The sequence below is a fragment of the Falco peregrinus genome, chromosome 1, assembly GCF_023634155.1.
Source record: "Falco peregrinus isolate bFalPer1 chromosome 1, bFalPer1.pri, whole genome shotgun sequence".
NCBI lineage: Eukaryota > Metazoa > Chordata > Aves > Falconiformes > Falconidae > Falco > Falco peregrinus.
In genome coordinates this window covers 107191280-107213834 of record NC_073721.1, presented here as the reverse complement: position 1 = coordinate 107213834, position 22555 = coordinate 107191280, and the positions used below count along the sequence as shown (strand labels likewise).

Here is a 22555-nt window from a genome sequence, read left to right as displayed (position 1 = left end):
TTAAAGATAAGGCAGCTCCTCTGGTTTCTGTGGGTGCAGGCCATACTGACTAGTCTCTGGCTTTGTCCAGGAGACGGAGGTTACCTAACATCTGAGGTGGTAGGCTGGTTCACGGACCTTATCTCGCAGAAGGTGTTCCACCCCCTGAGTTGACATTCAGTACTTGCACACTCCTTGTAGAGCTCAGCCTACAGCATCTAAGCCATTTGGATAACACTGTTTTTTTCACTTTAATAGCTAAGGCATACTAACTGCAACTTCACATATATTTAGTTTAAAGGAAGACAAAATACTGAACTACAACAAAAATAAAGCATGAAAAAGAAAGCAGTTTATATATCACTCAAATGCAACAAGAAAAAATACTGTCAAGCGACTTAAAATTGGTCCAGGCCTAGGGACAGTATCACTACTAAGAAACTGATTCTTAAGCCTGTCCTGCAAACACTAAGGGTCCCATGCTTATAAATTTAACTTACGTCTATGCACATTTTACACTTTATTCATCCTTCTGTTTCCAAAGTTCTGCCAAGCATGTAAGGTAAACCATACTGGCTAGGGCTCCTTACTGAATCACTATATATCTGACTGAATCAGATGAACCTTATTTACACGCTCTCCTTCCAAGTTCTGCAGTGTCTTTTCAGTTCAATAGTAAAATCACATGGAGGCACTCTATTAACACTTCTGTTGATAAAGACAGGACCCTCACAGTCTTGTTTGTGAAGTTCCAAGAGAGAGTGAAAGCCCTACAGGAAAGACAGGTAAACTAATTAATTCCATGTTATGTGTTTAGATGCTTTCACTCATGCTAAATAGCATAATGGGAAACAGCCAATATTGTCCGGTAAAATAAGAACTGTCCTTATAGTATCATGAAAGGCAGCACTAAGCACAGCAGCACTCGTGCTTATTAAAAATAAATGTTTAGTCCATTTATAAATAACAGGGCATCTAGTAAGTGCCTCAATTAAAGGAGGAAAGCAAGGATAAAGGTTTAAGTCTCTAATACCAGGAACAACCACTCCCAGATCTCCGTAGATGGCTCCATTAGTTAGGGTCAATCCGACTTTTTCTGAATAATCTCATAAACAGAAGTTTATATAAAAAGCACAGTTATGTGATCTTGTCCTGTTCTCTGTCAGCAGTTTATTGGACAAGAACTTGTCCAGTGAGTACGAAACTTACAGATCTCTTGCAACGCTGAATCTTAAATCCTTTATGGCTGACATTTTGCTATTGAAATCCTTCAACCACCAGAAAGCAGACCTGATTTCTGCTGAACTTAAACTATGAAAACAAGTGCAATCAAGCAAAACTAAAGATAATAAAATTATGTGGAGGAAGACAGAGGGAGTGATGGTTGTTTAAAGCCCTGTAGTGCACTCAAGAGCACTTGAATTCTAAACATAGCTTTCACACTGATTGCCTTGGGTACTCTCTTGTAACCTCTTGGACTGTTTGCCCATTACCCCATCTACAGGACAGCAACAAAGGACTGCAGGGCAGATTAATAACGTGGGTTTTGTCAAGTACTGCAAACATGAGAACAGACAACAAAGACCTCTAGGTGATGTGTTCTCAAGTCAGAAGTGATGGTCTCAAATCAGATGTAGAATTTTAAAAATCCTTTCAAGAAAATATATGTACAGATACACCAACAGACTAAATGAAATAAAAACTTCCATTTCTTTAGAAACTGTAATAATCATTAAGTTGTCATGACCTCTAAACTGGCACCTGCCCATCAGCAGAAAAGCGACTGCATAGGGCATTTTCTCATCACTGAGAAATCAGTGCCTCTAATGATATTAAAACATATTTCTTATCTTGTAAATGCTTAGTGAAGAAACTCTGCACACCTTGGAATGTATATATATCCATTATATCCATTCTGATATGATGTATTAGTTCTAAACTGATGTAGAAGGAAAAAAAAGCCTGATATGACAGCAAAAAGCCACAAAAGAGTACAGAATAAGCACACTGCAAGTTACTATTTAGCTGCATCCCACAGAACCAGAAATCAACACAGCAGTCTTCAGCTACACTCATTATGCACAGTAAATTAATTTCCAAATAATCTTGAAATAAATACGCTGCAGACCTTATCTGTGAAATGAACTTGCCCTTTAATACCATTTCCAGCAAACAAGTTAAAAAATACTCTGTGGCTGACCTACAGTAACAAGTTCCTATTTACATATTCATCTCGAGAAAAAGGCTAATTCTCAGACTATAGAAATTCTGGGCAAACAAATTACTGATGACATAAAGCTGCCTCATCCAACCTGCAACACACATCTGAGCTACTGACTTCCTCCTGGCAGTGCCGGGGAAAGGCTGTTCGGGTAGGAAATGCTGTCCCACGAGCTCCTCCCATGTTTGGCCAGAGCCTGCTCTTTGAACTCACAGCCACAGTGCTGTTACCATCAAATCTGCTGCTGCCACTGATAGATCAGGTCATGCTTCTACTACCAGTAGCAGTTTGGACCATATGCAATTCAGATGGCAAATACAAGACAATATCCCATACTCCAGGCTTTGAACACTGCTGAACCTGCTTCAAACCAAGTTTTAGTGGCACTGTGTGCCACTGGCACTCAGCGCTGAACACATATACGTTAAAAATCCGTGATCTCCCAATTAAACGGTTTAAAACAGTGACCTCGTTTTGAGGAGGGTTACTTACTTCTCAGATTTTCCATCAATTGTACTTGCTTTATCAGTTCCAGAGTTTATGCTCTGAACTCAGCTTCTACTCTTTCCTAAGAACAGCTAAAGGCTCAATCAACATTTGCAATAAAGGAAGCATGAATACAGAATTCTATATGTTGCCTTCTGTGTTAGCAAAACTATTAGATTTTTGGTGGTAAAATACAGAGGTCAAAGGGCCTGAATTCTAGTCTTAGCTGGCAAAACAGACTTACTGTTAAGTTCTGCAATTCCGCACACTTCATAAAGTTTGCATTTTTACTTTAAATAATTTTTAAACTTTTAGAATTCAGCTTTACACTGGATTAATGACCTCTTGTCACATGACATCACTATAGCTCTCGACCTGGCTGCTGCAGGAGTATACAAAGTTGAAAAATTAATGGATGGATTAAAAAATTAATCCATTCTTTGTACAGAAATACAACATATGTTTAGCTAAAGCAAACCTTATAGTTTTAACTTCTGATTATCTATAAAAAAGTAAGAGAAGCAATTACTTCCATAAAGAACAAAGATGAAAGCAGAGTTAGGGCAGTATGTCAGAGTTTATTTTATTTTTTTAACACTTTGGCCATGAAATGCCCTCTGCCCAATATAGAAGGTGGCTTTTGGGTGTAAACCAGCGCACTATGTATCAAAATCTTAACATGGCTAAGAGCCAAAAGACACATATCACATACATAAGGCAAAGGCAGTAGGTTACAACATGACAGTACCAATGGCTCCGCAGGGTCCCACTGCACCGTAGCAAGGGTGGAGGTGGAAAGGGTGCAGGACTGATGTGGCACTCGGGGGCCTTTGCCGGCTTGTTTTCAACCACAGCCATGAATCTGCTGTGCCAGCTGCTGCCAGGGGTCAGCCCTGCTGCTGGTCCTGCCACACTGCTGCCAACGCAGCCTAGCTGAACTGCTGCTCAAGCACTAGCGACTGGCCACCTCCATCTGCACTACAGATTAGTATAAAATGTACACAGCACAAACAACACTGACTCATAAATACACCTATTAAACTGTGGGCATGTGGCTACTTTTTTTTTTTTTTTTTTAAATGGAATATTGTGCATGTGTGTATTTCTATTTTTTCCTATGGAACACCCTGTATGACTGCACATTTAAGTCTTGACAGGATATATACTGATTACCTATGTAAATACACTACCGTGCCAAAAGCAGGAGACATGCTGCTATAAGCAGGCTCAGTAGGGAAAAAAGCTGTGCAATTTCAAAGCATGTGAAGTGCCACGGAATTGGCTGACCCCGGTGTCAGAAAGATGAAGGCATGCTCCAACAGGAGTACTCAAACTGAACAGAACTGGGACCAACACACAGATCAACAATATTTTAAAGCCTGTTTTGAACACTGCCAGAACTAAACACAGGACTTTGAGAATTAACATGCGAATTAATTTAGCAGATAACACCTTTGGCCTTAGAGGTCATACCAGTATTAATTAAATTAAAATCTTATGCAAGCATTTTTCTTCCAAAAAGAATATGTGACTTCTAAATAGCTTTATAACTTCTAAGGATTAAAAGGACATGCTGTTGCTTCTGCAAGTAGTGTCCTCTAGTGGAGAAAAGGGAGATGCTGAGTAAACAAGAAAACAGAAGTGGGCTGCATCGCAGAAATCACCTTGTCAAGGAAAATACAAACACCTCTCAATCATGAACACGCCTATAAAACTTCTGTATCTTGACCAAGCTTTTCACTACTATAATAATGCTTAAACATAAATGTTAAAATAACTTTTTAAAGCTTCAGTCAGACAGAGATGGATCAGTTGTGAGCCTATATACAATAATTGGTTGTTTTAAATAACGCACATATAAGGTGCCCCTGGGTGTATGCATGTATATATATTTAAGACCACAAAATACAGACAACGTGGCTGTAATATGGATAAAGCCATTAGTCCATGACTTAGTAAATTCACTAAAAAAGTAATTTTCACTTTCATATATAATACCCTACGATGCTTTTTCTGATATAGTAAGAGGGTGACAGATAAGCTGACACCTCCTGTGATTTCTTCAGCCTTCAGTGAATCCATGTATGAAGCTTTACGCTGGGTTTCTTCTAGAGAGGTAGTTTTCTTTAACAACCTGAACTAGTGACTGTAGCTTGGCTACAGAAATGCTCTGCTACTGAAATGAGGAATCTATCCCATTCACAACTCCCAAACTCACCTATTATTGCCATCTTCTCTCCATCCCTCCCTTTTCCTACATAAAAGCCAACCAAAATAATGTTATGTGGAAAAACAATCACCACCGTTTGTTTTAGGACCACAAATTTTTGCTACCGTCTTATTCTCAGCTGAATTTCAATGCTCCAAATACAAGAATTATTAATTATGAAAAGATCGCTGAATCACTGCTCCACCTGCTAACACCCCTGCTTTCTTCAGAGATACTGATCATCCTTGCTTCTAGGGAGTCTGGCTGATTAAGAGAACTAAGTTATACTTGGACCAATTTTTTTTAGCCAAGATTTAGGTTTAAAATTTGCTGCTTCTAATTCACACTTGAGAGTTTTCTTCAATTATTAAATAATAAATCACAAAACTTACGCTATGGCCTGTGTGCTTTAAAGCTAGTATGATTTTTCCAGTGACATAATCTAGCATAAAACACACTACCTATTTATGTCACACTTCCTTAGCCTTATGAATTCAACTTCCTTCAAAAGTTTGATATCAAATTACGGTATCTTGTCTAATACTCATTAAATGTAACAATGATTATGTGCAGCATTATCCAGTTAAAATATAATCAAGAGCAAGTTAAGGAAAGCCTAAAGATACATTATTGCCTTTCAGCTGGTCCAGAATTCTGGTCTTGAAAAATCAAATCCAGCCATTATATTCAGTCTCTTTGAATTCTCTCTTTGATGGCTACACTACTCTGCCACAGAAGAAACATGCAGCTACCTAGGTGCTTGAGCCAGCTTCACAAATACTTGCAGCACCAGAATTAAATGCGTCAGAGTTTGGGAATCACAATTCCCACTGTATTCTCAAATATACTTAAATATGTAACCATACTGAGTATTTATAGCGTGGAGCATTTGCTTCTAAAATCTATTTAGTCTGTATGTACATGCCATATACATACTTATAGACACACACACACAATTTTACATGTCCATAGAAACTTCTGAAGACATTTCTCATGAACGGTACAAAAGCTTACAAGTGTTCCATGTAACGCTGTTTTTGTTCCATGCCTTAGTTCTTAAAACAGTTTTTAATTTTGTTTTTTTCAGTTTATGGTGATTCAGAGTTTTTATCGGGGGTGGGGGTGGGTGGTTAGGAATCTGGAGTAGCCAGCCTGGCAGTTCAGTGTGCCTTCCAAAAACTGGCCTATTAATCTTCACACTGGCTATGGTCAGCATACCCAGTGGGCCTGACAGTTTAGAGAATAAAATGTAAATTCCAGGCCTGACCGTGTTGTTAAAGCCAGCCATTTCTGACAGGCTTTACAATGGGATAAACACTGTCTGTCTACAGTCCCCATGTATTTGAAAGCTATGACAAACATTTTCCTGAAATGTAAATAACTGACATCACGACTGCTGAAGCAGGACACTGAAAAATCTATCTAAAAAATACAAAACCAAAAACATTGCCTGGCACAAAACAAACCATTAATGGTCACTGAGAGAGTACGTTTTAGAGGTCATAAGCATTGAGATCCTTTTTAAAAAGAAGTATTAAAAGACTGCAGTCAATTAATAGCTCAGATTCACACATTTTTTCAGTTACAAAATCACACTTTTTCTAACAAAGTATATTCTTCTCACTGAAATGCTACTATTCTGAATTAGCAATAAAAGTAAGTATCTTGAAATGTAGCCTACTGCAAAGCAGCTACATAGACTTCATACATAGTATGAAGAGAGTTCCTAAGTAATTACAAGCGCCATGGCCCAATTTATTAAAAGTCTCCCCTTCTATTCTTCTGGTTCCGTTTTACTTCCACATTTTAACAACTTAATTTGGGCACACTATTTTTCACTTGGATTTTCACAGCACCGAGAGCACCTGAAGGAGAGTAGGGACACAGCTATCCTCAAAACTGTACAAAATCGTAGTAAGTTTTATGAACATCAGAACCAGTGAAATCTTGTTTGTTAGGGCTTTGTGCCTTGTGATGGATGTGAGCTTCAGCTGTACTGTCTGCTTAGGCAGGGACATCTATAAAACCTTCATCCTCCTCCTGCAGCTGTACCCCTCTCTTCAGAAGCATCTCTTAAGATCTTCCGTCAAACCACTTAGTTAAAGGAATCTTGTAACTTGTGTTGTGATAAAGATAATTTTCAAAGTAGTGGTTGGATGAGAAACAGCATATAAAAATAATTCCAGTTGAGCAGATCAACTGCTGCACTTGGATTCCAAAAACCACGACGAGGTTCCCTCACAATCATACTGCATCTCTGTGTCATACTCCCAGCCAAGATGGGAGACACATTAAGGGCTTGTCTAAATGTCACATGTGAGCATTGTACAAATCTAACTAAAATGATTTAACTGCAGTGTTTTAGCCACAGCTGAGCCAGGTGAAAAGGCTACTACCCTCAGCTGCTCATCACTGCCCTTACTGAAGGCAGCATCCTGCCACGTTCCTCTGAATAATGGTGTCTGACATCTCTGCCTAGCCCGGACCTACCAAAATCACCTAGAATATATAAACATTTAAAAGCAGGACTTTTAAAACCTGGCCCTCAAAAACCCTCTAAACCCCAAATTTTAGGAAGAACTTTAGGGAAGTGATGTGTCAGCAATTCTAAGGGTGACCATCTGAGAGGCAGTAACCTCTGACCCAGGTCAGGTTCACAGCCTTAGAAATATGGGCGCTTCAGTCAGTATAATGTCTATGCAGCAGAAAACAGTTTTGGTTTTTTAATCAGTCAATCTCGCTTCTAAACATCAAGGGAAAGAAACGTATAATGAGAAATTCTATACAATGAGGGAAAGCATAAGCAACTTAAAACTGTACATGTAGTCACAGTAATAGGATACAGAGCTTTAAATATATTGGTTTCTGAAGTGTTCCCTCTGACAGAACATTTCTGTATGAGTGCTCAAGTCAAACCTGAGCAGCTAATCTGGGATTCCATACACAGCTGAAACACTGCTGCCCTTGGTAATGGATGTGTAAAAGCAGACCATCAAGGAATGAACAGGTATAAAATCAAAACAACTGTGGCAGAAACCTTCTTTAGTCCTGCAGTTTCAAACATCAGCTCTGCCTTCTTCAAGAGGGTGCAGGAGTTTTTCTTTTAGCATCAAAGGCCCATTTATAGGAGATCTCAAACTGAGTGTTATCAGATCTTATTAAGAGCTTCAAGAGTCCCATACGATAATCTGCCAACATCAGGCCAGGGTTTTCTGGTAACATTTAAATACATTTTGCTGTTATGTCTCTGTGTGTGTGTTTGTTTTTTTTAATATACTTTTAAACAAAGTACAGGTGAAGGCAAATACAACTCCCTCCCAGGATTTCTGCCAGAAAGGATGAGAGACTATGCACAAAACCCAAGGACTGCCTTCCAATAGCCTAGCACACACCCAAACCAGCACCCTAGCAGCACATGCTGTACATACATCCCGACAATACCACCGGGGTTTGTGCCTCCTGCCAGATGTTGCTAGCAACATATGCAAGGACATATGACGTAAGGGGTACAAATCTATTTGAAACTGGAACAACACGGTGGTTTATGACTTTATAGTACCTTCTTTGTTTAATTAATGCACGTGTGAACCACAGGTTTTAGGCAATTAATGGCCATACTCCATGTCAGAGCTTCAAAGCCCGTACTTCAACTTGCTTACTTGCAAATACTTCCCTGGCATAGGGCACAATACTCCTAGTGGTTGTAGGGCTTCATTCAAGTAAGCCAATGTGGACATACCAAGATGTATCTGGAGATCTAACAACCGTGTGAAGCAAAGCAATAACTCTTTCATTTATTAGCACTCAAATCTTGCATTGGATTCAAAGTGAAAGTTGCAGATCTTGCTGTGTTGCATGAGGAACTGGCAGCAGCCTATGAATTCTGTGTTAATGAGAAGCAGGTATGGTGCTACAATAGGCAGGAATTAAAAAAATAGTGTGCCTAAGATGCATCTTTGCCCAAGAGACAGATTTCTCAACTTTAGTATCTAGAGGATACACCAATATAAAAACCTTTTACTTTACCTTAAACAAACTCTTGCTATATTGGTGAAATCACATGGCTCCAAGTGCAGAACCTGGTTACATCCAGCTGACCAGGAAGGGATGCAAAGCAAAAGCAAGTCTGACCACAACAATCATGCAGGCATGCCTCATCATAGAATGTTCTCACATTATAAAAGAAGCTCAGAAGTGAGAAAAAGCCTTACTTATTACTACGAAACACAACAGATGAAGATAAGTCCAAAAATGAACTGTTAGTCTGATTCAATTCTACCTGAAGACAAAACCCAGTGAGACATGGCTGCCAGTTTTCTGTATATGGCTTTTTTGTGATTCACGTTTGCATAAATATTATAAACCCCCACTCTTCAATGCTTTTTTAGCACAGTCATGGAATTTCTTATGAGCTGCACAACCCTTCCTTGAGAAATTTAATGGTATTTATTTTTCTTATTTACAATTACAACAGCAGCTCAGCATTTTATTTCATGGTTTGTAAAACAAATACTTCCCTGGTGAGACTGTATAAATACATTTTCCTGTCAGTGTAAACTATTAACAAAAGAAAAACGCAATGTTTCACAGTATGGCTGAAAAGAGGGGGGTTGGATCAATTTTATTTTAGAATACTTTTGCATGACGACTTCTGAGCCTGAAGAATTTCTAGTAAGTGGCAAGGATCTATTGTAGTGAACTCTGTCCTCCCTCAGGGCAATTCTTTATTCAACCCAGGCCATTAGCAAGGGTAAATCAATGTTATCAGCTCACACAGGCTGACAGCTTGTGTGGTTCCCACTCCCTCATTCCTCCTTCTACATTATGGTATATTTTTATGCTCTCCAGGGAAATTCAATTAACAGTGTCAGTCTCCTCCTCTCAGTCGATGACTGACACCATCAAGATTCTTTTCACTACCCATTGACATGTAAGATGTGTCTGCTGATTTCTTGACTTGCAAGTTAACAAGAGAATTACTATCCACTTCTATAAATGACTATGTATGATCTGGGCCGTAAACACAGTGACAGCTATTGAAATCAATCTTTTTTGACCTTATTGATTAGGACATTCGTATATAGTAATACTTCTCCAGTGATAATGTTTTGGAGGTAAAAACCAAAACCAACAACAAAATAATGCAGGTCTATTAATAGTAACAAATTTACCTTTTAATTCCCCACTGCAGACTCAACAACCAGTAAAATGTTGTGAACAATTAACGGGTAACTTTAGCTGCAATTCACATCTCATTTAAAAAAATCTCAGAAAACATCTATTGACGAGAGGCTGGATACAACACCACTTTCCAAGAAACAGTTTTCAGTAATTATGTAGATAATTTTCAAAATAGATACATCTTTTTATAGCCTTCATGCAACAACATGATTTCAGTACTTTGACATAAGTAACAAGTTAATTTTGTAAAAATTAACACACACTGCAAAATTTGAAAACTTCACAGCTCTTTCAAAAACACTACTAAACTTGATCAGCAGTTCAAGGTAACTAATAGAATACATGTCAGAACCCTCTGCATCCCAGGCAGCGTTCAGTATTTAAAAACATACACTATTAGCAATCGTGTTCCGCATTGACTAAGCTGTGAAAAGCATCAGAGCTCTCATCTTTACAGATTCCAATCCTGAACCACAACGATGCAACACCCTCCTCAGATTCCATTCATTTGGTTTCTCCCAGAACTATTCTTCTTGATTTCTTGATCATAGATACGAAAGAGAACTATTTTCTAATGGTTAGAGAGAACAGAACACAATGTTCCAGCTGAAAACTCAAATACCGTGGTCCTAATGGACCAAAAAAACCGCATTACAAGACACAAAGCACTGTGGCAGCAGACTGACCATGATGAATCCGTAAAAAAAAAAGATGCAAATGCTATGCTATCAATTAAAAAAATCCAACATTTACCACACACCGGAACAATGTTCTACAAACATAGAACTTTAAAAAAATTTGAAACACAGAAATATCCCATATGTATTATAGACATCATACGTTCATTCTCCATCAAAGACACACTGGCTTTGTTGTATCCTGGGAAAACTGAACAGATTTGTGCTCCTTCAAAACTCAGCCATAACACCACAACATGGTGACTGTGACAGCAAAGCTGGCTCCAGTTCTTTCCTCTGTTGTCTGCTAGCTGTTTTGGCCCCCTGTAAAAAGCTGTTCATGGGTATGCACTATAAACTAGATGACTGAAACGGCCCAGGTTAAAAACAATCTTAATGAAAATAAAGCAAAAGTACAGTTTGTCATTATCCAGATGATCTAGCATCAGTCAAGCGGGTTTTCAGCACTTCTGCAAAACTATCTATATAAACTTTGATGTCTAAATACAAGCATCCACTGCTGCAACCACCACAGAGAAGCGTCGTAGCAGACATCACTTGTTACACAGTGGTCATGCATTCATCAACCCATGTTTAAAACATTCCCAAATCCAAACTGATGACATTTGAGGGCAACACAGTTTATAGGTTAATTGTAAGTTACACAGTAACAATCACAATACCTCTTTTTCCAGAATACGAGAGATCTCTCCTAAAGTTCTGTCCAAAGCAGAAACCTTGTTGCTCCCCAATAAACAGCTATCCTGCATTTGGAGGTGCTTTGAAAGGTCTTTTGCTAATCGCTGTAACCTTCAACATTAAACAGAAAACAAAGAACAGTTAAAGCAAGAACTCTCCTATCATGTAAACTTTCATCTTTGTAATGAAACTGCTTACTGAATTTCAATAAAGCAATCAAGAAAATCTGTGTAAAAGTATTACTACCATCTATATGGAACAGCATGTAAAATATGCAATACAGAAAGGAGATAGCTTGAGAATGTCTATGACATTTCACTATTTGCTTTTTCAGGGAAAAGACACAGAAATAGAAAGACAGAATCACAGAATCATTTGGTTTCAGTTGGAAATGACCTTTGAGATCAAGTTCAACCATTAATCCATGACTGCCAAGTCCATAGTGTGAACAGTACAGCCATAAAGGTGTTTCTTCATCAGCTACATGTTTATTTCTGTTGCTGTTCAGTAATATCCCTATTCTCCCTCCAGTTTATCCTGCTAGTTTCTGCCATCTTCATTTTCAACATGGTTTCATCCTACTTTTCTACCACCATACAATCCTTTCTGCCCACTCAGCCGAGTAGTTTGCTCTTGAGATGAATAAGGGAAGGCCACTTGGCTTGTTTCTTACAGGGATCATAAAAGAAATGGCTCCTTAGGGTTACTGAATAAGTGAAAAGTAGTAGTTTTGCAGACCACCTCAGAAAAGGGCATTTTATTAATGAGGGTCAGTAATGAAGCCAAAATGTAGAGGTGCGAGAGATGAAGACACATGTGGGTTAGGATTCGTTTCAGTTTTACGCATCTACATCTGGGCTATTCAGCTACGCTCTCCTGCTAGGTAGTGAGGAGGAATATGCAGTTCCAAGGTACTATTCATCTCACCCGAAGGTCTAAAATAAAGCAGTCAAAACACACTTAGAGTTTATCCTTCTTTGCTGTGAATGTGAAGTCACTAACTAGCTCAGATGTAGACTCCTGCATCTGCAGACACATTAAGGCAGATGGTACCAATGTTAAAGAGTCCTTTAACTGGAGACCGAGAGAAGCAGGGAGGAAGTTATCGTTCAGTACTTTTGCTATGTGTTTGTCAATCACTGCCGTAGCATCTGCTACTGCATGCTCTTAATGACTGGCTATCAAGCAACCTGTACTGAAAGTGGGACAAAGCTGGTAAATGAGCAGGATGAGTGAGAGAAACACTGTTGTGACTAGGTGCAAACACATCTCTATCGGAAGGAAAAGAGAGGGCAAGAGTATCAATGCTTATCATAAAATGGGAGGTCAGTACAAAAGGCCCAGAAAGCATTCACAACGTGACCACAGAGTAATGGCAAGGAGAAAATTACATTAACTGGTCACTGAGAGGAGAGAAAGGAGACAGAATGGCCAGGGAATGTACCACAATATTCACATGTATCAAAAATAAAATTAAAAAAAAAAGAATCAGAATATTAATTTAGGGCAAGAATAGACAGTTTCCAGTTAATCGATAGGAAACAAGCACTCTGAATCTTCTCTATGAAAAAATTAAGAGCTTTGTTAAAAGCTTTCAAGACACTCTCAAAAATATGTATATGCTTTTAAAGTATAAATAAAAACAATTTGCATAATTTGGAGTTTTGGACTTCTTATTGTCTGGCCAGCTGAATCCACTAACATTCAACCAGGATTTTTCTATGACAAGAAAAATAAAGGGAGATTATGTCCCGATGAGATTTTCCGCACTGTTATTTCCTCTGTGGAAAATGAGGTTGGAGGAAACCTCTGTCTCAGTAAGCCATGAGCTAAATTGGGAAAGAAAATTAAAAGCCAAAACACAAGTAACTGCAGGACTTGGACAGTAAATCAGATGACCATTAACTGCTGAGCATAAGGAGTGGATCAGCACCAATGAAAAGCTGAATTGCTGCAGTCCAGAAAGATGATCCAGAAGCACAGTATTTCAGGTATTCTCACAGAACAGGATGTAGAATAGCTATTGCCTCGGCAATATCCTAGCACCTTAAGCAAAAAAGACCTCTCTTTGAAACATCTACCCAAATTCCATGATTAAAGCATATATAAAGCACTGAAAAAAACCCCACCACACAATATTGTAACTTCATCTAACAGAAGACAGCAAGACGGGTTTCCATTTGCTTCATTTAACATCAGAGGAATGGAATTCAACCAGGATTAACCACAGAGGCCAAAGAAAGGGACGCTCCTAATCTATATCAGGCATCAGCATACAAAACGTGTAAGGTTTATTAAAACACTACCTCACAAAGACTCAAATAGAAAATAATCATATTACATTGTTACTTCTGTGGACAAATCCCCTTTCTTTTCAGCCTATAAAGATGCTATGTAAGTTATGCATCACATCCAGTCTCTGTCCTCAGTTCAAGAAAAAAGCCAAAAACAAGTTGTACAACATGTTAACATGGAAAGACTTCCAACTTTCCTTTTTTTCTAAAAGTCTTTCTGGACACGTTTACCAAAATTCAAACTTTCTAAGTGTGTGTTCAGCATCATACCGTAAGGCACACAAAGAATAAATTTTCAGTTCTCCCACATTAAAAAAATTACCTATTACATCCTCATACCCTACTGTATGTTGTTGGTTTTCTGCCAAAAAAAGCGTAATGTATGCTATGTGATCACATGGGGAAGAGAAGGAAATAAAAACTCCCTTCTCCCACACAGTGAACCCTGGAGAAATTATTTTAATTTAATATCCTTTATACTGACTTCTTGGCAGTGTCAAGAAATAAGAATAATTTTAGGACCGTTTCAAAGGACTAGAAATCTATGCAAGATGACTTGTGCTTGAATATAGAATTTAACATTGCTATGAACGGATTTGGAAAGAGAGAACTCTTTGTACATACTGTACTCCTTGTACACTCTTTGTATGCAAACTATCTATATTATGTAGATTAATAAAGCATGGTTAATAACAACTGATCCAGTGACTACGTGGAAATACTGTTGAGTGCAAATCCAAACAATTCAAGACGATTATTTAATCTTCTGTCTCTGAATCTGCATTCCTCCAATGCTTACTATGCCATAGAGGGAATGATAAATAAATGAAAATTTACTGGGCTAAATAAAAGGGAAAGTTAAAGTTAATGTCTTTTTATCTGAAGTTATTTACATCTCACTAATTAAGACTTTAGCATTGCCCACAAACATAATTCAGAATGCAGACAAAATACCAGAAATGACATAAGGCGCTGATTGGTCTTGGAATGTTACTATAACATAAACCTTAATAAACGGTACCTTCAGCAAACACAAATACATTATCTGATCTTTTTGCACTGCAATTGGGAAAATGGGGATATTCATATTAAAGGTTTATATGGCAAATATGGAAACAAAATTAAAAAACTGTGTGAATTAAGGGTTTATTTTTAGCATGGGCTAAATATTTTTAGCAGGTTTAAAATATTTTATAGGCTAAAGGAAAAAGATCTGTTAATATTTATAGGCTACATTTTATCTCTAGAAAAAAAAAGTCTTGAAATAGCAACATCAATTTATTTCAGCACTTCCACATTTAAATCCGTGATTTCTTGGCTGTACTCTGAACGCATGCAAGGAAGGATTAGTACAGTTGGGCAGAGCGCTGGATTCTGAGCAGTTCCTGTGTGGAAGGAGAGGTTACCTCTCCTGCATGCTCCTGCCGAGGGCGGCCGGGTGCCAGCCGGACACACAGCCCCAATTCTTCCCAGTGCAGCCTGTGCCTGGAGAGAACTGAGAAAGCCTGTGGTGTTCCTGCCCAGCCCGAAGTGGAGTTACGCTGTATCCCCTGAAAAGCAACACACAGTCCCTGCACTGTTCTGTACCGCCTGCAGTTTGACCCCTTGCAGTAAAATTAATATACATAGTGGCACATGTGGCGTACTCCGATTGCTCTAGGTACACACTGGAAAACACCAGTCTACATCTTGACACAGTCCCAAACACTGCTAGACATTAAACATCTAAATCTGCAGCTTCACACACCTCCTTCGGTTTTCGAAATGGAAACCATCTGAAAAATTATGAAAAAATTCTATAAAGATTATTTTCTGAAATTATTTATTTGAATTCCTGTAAGAATGCTCTAGCAATTCTCTGAAGATTAAATCTATCACCCACCCAATCATAAAGCAAGTATTTACCTTTTTTTAAAGTTTAGTTGAATTTTGTTTTATTTACGCTTTGGCTCTTCTATAGTTCACACAGCTGTTTGGAAAGTAACTTTTGCACAAATACTTCCAGCTTCAGAAATTATCTGATATTCTTTTTCCCATCAACCAGTATTTTGATGGAATATCTTATAACTACTCCAACAGGACCCTAGCCCTACTACACCAGGAAAACCTACAAGGTAAGTTTATATGGTTCATCAGCGAATGCACTGATATACCATAATGAAAACAAGAACAAACTGTGTTGTTAAAGGCATTTAGGTTTAGGCCTCTGCAAGAACAAACTGGATCTCTTCTCCAGCAGACTCTTAGAGGAAATAATTTTTCCGTTCTTAACTCTCCTCTTTTTGTGCTGCAGACTTTTTTCAGGATAATAGTTTTTCCCATTTCCATACTATCTGAAGTGTGCATTTACATAGTTTAAAAAGAGGGTAATAAACAACAACAACAACAAACAAACAAAGAAAACAACTCCTTCTTGCATGAGGAGAGAGACTAGCTAAAGTATTACATTAGGGGGTTAAATTCTCCGCCCTGCAATCCTCCGAACTCCCTTTAGGCATATGGCAATCTTTCATTACCTTGGTTTTCATGTTGTATTAAAGAATGACAAATAACGCTTTGCTACCTGTAGATTGCTGCAACACTGAACTATACGGGCTTTGAACTGAAGATGCTAAATAGACATAAATAACACGAACTTTATGTAAACATTTTCCTTCCCTTCTAAAAATGTGCTGTAATGAACATCTGAGAACACTGCAAACAGAAAGAGCCATCACCAACACACCTACTGACAGGCTAACTTAACAGACTGGACACTAAATAATTACATTCAGATCAGTTCCCAGAGAGTATGAATTAACACTACAAAACCACCAAGAGTCCACCACCATTTATAAGATTACCCAAGTGCCACCAGTGACTAACCAGTTAACGCACAGCGGAGAGAGGCCAGGAGCAACAGCCTGGCTGCTCCCAGGTGAGAAGGTCTGTAGCCCTTTTCCTTGAAAGTTCCTCTCACCAGATCAAATAGTTCAGAGAGGAAAATACCTACCAGATAAGGCAGTATTTCAAATTATCCCCCCACCCCATTAAGGTACACGATTTTTCTAATAGATACTAACAAAAAAGATCTGTTCCACACATCTTCTAAAAAAAGAAGTACTTGGAGGGATTTACAACCCCTCCCAGGAATCAGATTCAGTACTCAAACTGAAAAAGGTATACATACCGTGTCTATCAAAGCAGGATAAACCTTGTCTGCTTATTGATATTAGTGTATTACCAATGTAAAGCTTAGAAAGCACCTGGATCAGTGCTTCCTTAGTGCAAAAGGTTTTATAAATCCGCAAACCTTAAACTAGTAAGAACTACTGAAACAATCTATCAGCTGCAGCATGAAATCAGTGGTCTCATAATATTAAGGTGGATTAATCTTAAAGGGGATCTAAAAAGGCTTTTTACCTGCCAAAGACTAATTCTGGGTTCTGTCTTTCCTCTGCAACAACTGACAACATGACTAAGAACTAAAATCAGATAAGAAATTGCATTCCATAAATGGTTTTAGTTGTTTGCAAAGACACAATCAAACTGGGGGGGAGAGGAGTAAAGAAATGCGGCATAAGCACTGAAGCATTAAAGAAAGTTATATTTAATGATTTCATTCTAAAATGCATTTGCTTCTGTTAAGCAAATAAACAAACCTACCGACTGTGCCACATTTTAAATGGAACCTTAAAAAATCATTTTCATTTTTAAATTCCGTAGCTCACAAAATGAAAAAGTGTTTTCTGTTCATTAGTATACTTCTACTCCAGCCTGAACACCTCAGTCCTTCCTTTAGGATAAATAAGAAGTATTGGCATTTGTTTTGATACAAACACCACCTTCAGCACTGTCAATTTTTACCCCTTTGTTCTGTGATATGACTTCTCTCAGTAACTTCACAGATCTCCTGGGAACTGTTAAAGACTCCTTGTATTGGCAAGAGCTGGCTCCCGCGCAGCCAGGCACAGTGGCAGTAGTACCAGCCCACAGCACAGCGCGCCGTGTCCTGGCTAAAAAGACAGGAGTCTATTTTCATAGCTTCCCAGCGTAACAGTGTTTCAGTGGAGATCTACTGTTTGCTTCTCTCAGCTGATTCTTCTTCCTACTGTTCTTGGATAAGTAGGATCCTGTAACTTAGTTTTGTTAAAAAGGTATTTTCCTATTAGTTTTTCCTTTATTAAGAATATGTTTCTCCATGGAAGCAGATATGGTCTGGGCTAAAACTCTTGCCTCATGAAATGCCTTGCCCTTTCATTCTTTTCCTTACAGAAAGAGGTAAAACTACCCCTCCTATCCTTCTTCCATTTTGTATTACATATTGTGTAAAGTAAACAAATCTTAATAGAAATAAACGAGGCTTTCCTTTAACTGACAGCCCTCTCTTTCTTCTCAAAAAGTCCGTTCAGACTTGAGCTTCCACCTGCTACCTTGATCTCAAAGAGACTCGCAAACATTTGAGCCCTTACGGTAAGTAAAAAGTTGTGTCATTTTGCAAACAACAACTATGATATATGAAACTATGTTTTAAAAATTTAGATGTAAGCATCTGCTAGATCACTAGGTTTCTACATGAAGACTGCAAAAGAAATCTCCCAGATGATGTTTAAGGAAAGCGAGCTACACAGTGGCCATTCACACTAGTTCATATCTAAAATGGTACAGCCCTAACAGAGGCAACAGAGGAAGAAAATGGGAAAGCAGATGGAACAGAAGATTCTGCCTGAACGCACACTTGCCATTTTGCTAAGAGAAATAAAAATTGTAAAGTCTGAATTCAATCAAGAGATTAAAAAAAAAAAAAAAAATTCCAAGTGTCTTTTTCACTGCAATTGAGACACAATTGACCAAATTACATCACTGATAATCAGAAGTCAGAAAGAAATTTAAAATGAAAGCAGTACAGGTTATCAATATTTTCAGAATCACTCAAACGCTACAGGTTATCAATATTTTCAGAATCACTCAAATGCACATATTTCTACTTTCTGACAACTAGATTCTAATTTTTTATTTTCTGGTAGTAAAGGAAAACAAAACACAGAAGCTAGTCTTAATCTGCCACAAAATTAATCTTGAAAATTGAAGTGCTGATTATTAAGAAATGAAGCCAAAACCAAAACTCCTTCCTCAATGTGTTTACGCAGGTGTGCCATCTGGTGGAGATGCTTCGTTTTCTTATGTTAAACCTCAGTGATGGATTTTTATCATTTAACATATATACTAAGATTTAGCAACAGGTTTTCAAACTATTGAAAAGATCATGTAAAAGATACCGCATACAGGCTAGCTGTATATACAACCAAGGAAGTCTAACAACAAGGAGCTGAATATCTTAACTAACAGTAACCTCTAAAAAATGAAGTGTACCAGCAATCTATGAGTGATGAAAGCACCCACAAAACATACAGGACCTGGTACAGGTTATTAACTCAGTCTGAAGACAAGTATCACTAACCCAGAAAGTTGTAATTTCAGGATGAAGGTTTTTGACTCCAGCCTCTCGACTGACCTGCTACAGACTTTGTGAGCACAGCTACAAGAGAGGCATACCATGTGCCCACTATTCTGTTGAACACCAAACTATAAATTGATGTCTCGGGAAAATACAGAGAATTTACTAATCTGTTTCTTTGCCCACTTTCACCTTAGGGATCTCTTGGGCTGGATGTAGCATCCTAGAACTGCACTAATGCAGGTGAACTGTCAGCATCTGCATGGTGCCTGTCAATGAGTTCCATACACCTAATTGCACATCACATTAAGAACCAGACTTTGGTTTCCTTTGAAGGTAGCTCCACCTTCATTCTGTGCCCCCTCATTCTGCTACCAGGACAGACAGTAAACAAGCAACACTCATCTTTTCCATGCCATTCTTGACCTTGTACATTGCTGTAACATAGCCCCATTAAAACTTCCTCCCATTTTTCTCCAGAATGAGAACTGCTACTTTACTTTTCCTAACACAGAAGTTATGCCACATATTATTACTGTTTTCCTTTCCTGTCTTCTCTGAAACCTTTAACAATTTTAGCATATCATTTCTGAGACAACGAAACAGAACTGCACATAGTATTCAAAAGATATAGATGACCCAGGAATTTGTAGATAATTACATTCTTTGTTCTGCTTTTGCTCCTTACTAAATGGTTCTAACAAAGGATTTCCTTTAACTGCTAAAAGTGCTGTGCTGGTATTTTCTTGGAACTACCTATCGCTTCTCTAAGTTCAAAGCCCATGCTTTATATGAGAAGATGTAATTGAGTTCTGCCTTCCCCCTCAAGGTGTGTAGCATTTAATATAATATACACTGGATTTCACCTGCCTGACATTTTACTGCCAAGTCACTCACTCTCTTCAAAATTACCGTTATCAGCTCTTGTCCCTACTATCCTGAATATCTTTGCATCACCATCAAACTATGTCACCTCACTGCCTGCCCTCTTTCCAAGGTACTTATGAATACACTGATCATCATAGGACTGCAGAACTCTACCAGTAACCTCTCTATTCTGCAAGGACTGATCATATATACTCCACTTCTTTTCAATTTTTTACACTGATTTCCACTTATGCTACAGTTACATAGGTGGGGTTTTTTCATTTTTCGTGATAGACCTTATCAAAAGCTTTTTGGAAATCCAAATATTCTGCATCTTTTGCCAACCAGTTTCAATGGACTTAGAAAGCAAAGGCTGAGCGATTTTCAGTTTCAAAATAAGGAGGAGGAATTTTTCAGTGATAACAGGGCTTGTTTTAATCTCAGTATCCAACTGTTTTCATCTGTGCGTTATCCTAGAAAATAAGGACGTCTACTCTTCAAAAAGCTCAATGCCAGATTAAGACATCTGTGCAATAAAATAGCTGTGCTTTCACCATATGAACCTTTGTTTCTGACCAAATGGAGGCCAAACATAAGATTTTCAGTCCCAGAATTCCAGTGCTGAATTTTCACCACCGGTCTTGAAGTACAAAGCTAGAACCTTCTTGTTTCTAGGTAAGAAAAGGATGAACGTATGTTCTCTTTACTATTGCATCTTACATGGTTTAAGATATTCAGTGCCCTCAGAAAAAACTGCATTTGTAATATCTGACCTTCTGTATGAGAAAGTGATTTGTAATTCAAGATGGCAATACCATACTGAGTGAGAACCTTACGACATCTGCTCCACTGGAAATTTCAGAAGCACTTCTGCTACAGACCGGGGGGGCAAAAAGTGTTGTCTAAAATATATAAAGTTAAATGCTTACTTGGCTTTAAACGGGGAATCAGAGACAGCATTTTTTGCTTCCATCAAACTCTCATATTCCTTTGCCCTGAAGGAGAAAATATTAATTATTATTGACAATTGTCTACACTGTACAATATGTAATACCAGTGAGATAATTCTAACCTTTGGGGTTTTTGTCTTTCATAGTAACATACAGCATTTCTGTCAATTCTGCCCTGTCATGATCCATACTGATGCTTAACTACTGACCATTAACAATTTATAATTAAGATTACTACTTTAGAATAACACCAGTACACAAATGGTATATTTGACTTTCCAAATGGTAGAAAATGGAACAAGCAATGTACACAAAACTGCAGTAACCTACTGCTTATTATAGAATTATCACATTCACCTGATGAAAATATTAGTTATTTAGACAAGGTAGTGCAGACCAGAAGATCGCTACATCATAGAAATTATAATTAGCATATAATTTGTTAATATTTACAGGTACAGGAGTATTTTTTATGTAACTAATGACTGTATTGTAACATAATGAACCTTGTTAGTCATACAGCATAGACGTAAATACTTCCACTCAAATGACTGCTTTACTGCTGGAAACAGAAACACAAATCTCTTTACTCCCTTAAAAGTATTATTTAGACTGGCCATGTGCCAAAAAGTAGGAAGCCAGAGACAAGACACTTTTCCACTGCTTGTTTTGACTTCAGTCAGCCTGTGCCAACACATGAAAATCGTGACAAGCTCATCAAGCAAAACAGGATTTACGGTGGTAATCCTGTAGCCTTTTTTTTAACAACATATACACAACACAAAGTAAAACTAATCCAGACACTACAGTAATGCATAAAAATTCAGTTCTCAGACACAGAGCCCTGAGATGAAGAAACATCCAGCAGGCAGTAAAAGCATTCAGCCATTAAAAACATCTGATCTGTTAAAATTGCCCTTTCAATTACTATTCTGAAATGAAGACTTCACAGATGCAACATAGATCTCTAGGGACTTCAGGGAGATACGCTGTTCAAACCTCTGAAGGTCGTGTTCCCAGATAACAAGGGACAACATCATTAATGGCTTGGAAAATTCTTCAGAAAAAGTTTCCTTCGGGGGTGTGTACAGTTAACTGCCACGATGGACTAAACCTGTGATTATGTATGCAATCCACCCATCTCTACCAAGAGCACCATAACAAGCCCCAGAGGGAAGTGCCAGAAGCCCCCGAGGACAGAAGTAGAAAAAAGATATGACTCAGGGCAACTTTCAACCATAACAATGGTGTTTCCTATTAATTTTCAAGGTATTCTGAATATTTAACTGCTGTCAGTTGGCATTCTTGCCAACTTTACAAATGTCCAATTGTGGGTTTTTTGGTTTTGTTTTTTTCAAATCTAAGATTTTGACAACGGCTTCCAATGGGAAATGTGTTTCATTGCTGCACTGCAAGAAAAAATAAAATATTTTTTAGTTCCTATTATTTCTCTCACATAAATCTATTTTCTGTTCACCTATGTGGACCAAGCTTTCCAACCCTACTCAAATTGCTTGCTTCATCCATACAACCTATGCTACAGGCAAATATTTTT

The 22555-nt window shown here is 38.1% G+C and overlaps 1 protein-coding gene across 5 annotated transcripts in view; it reads right to left on the bottom strand.

Annotated features, from left to right (window-relative positions):
* Nucleotides 1-22555, bottom strand: part of SCAPER (S-phase cyclin A associated protein in the ER) — a 166049-nt gene that overhangs the window by 63638 nt on the left and 79856 nt on the right. For all 5 annotated transcript variants that reach the window (XM_055805663.1, XM_055805669.1, XM_055805684.1 and 2 more), the window contains exons 22-23: nt 20980-21045; nt 11437-11563 (exon numbers count right to left, since the gene is read on the bottom strand). In XM_055805663.1, coding sequence (XP_055661638.1) covers nt 11437-11563; nt 20980-21045 — 193 coding nt within the window. The remainder of the gene's footprint in view (nt 1-11436; nt 11564-20979; nt 21046-22555) is intronic.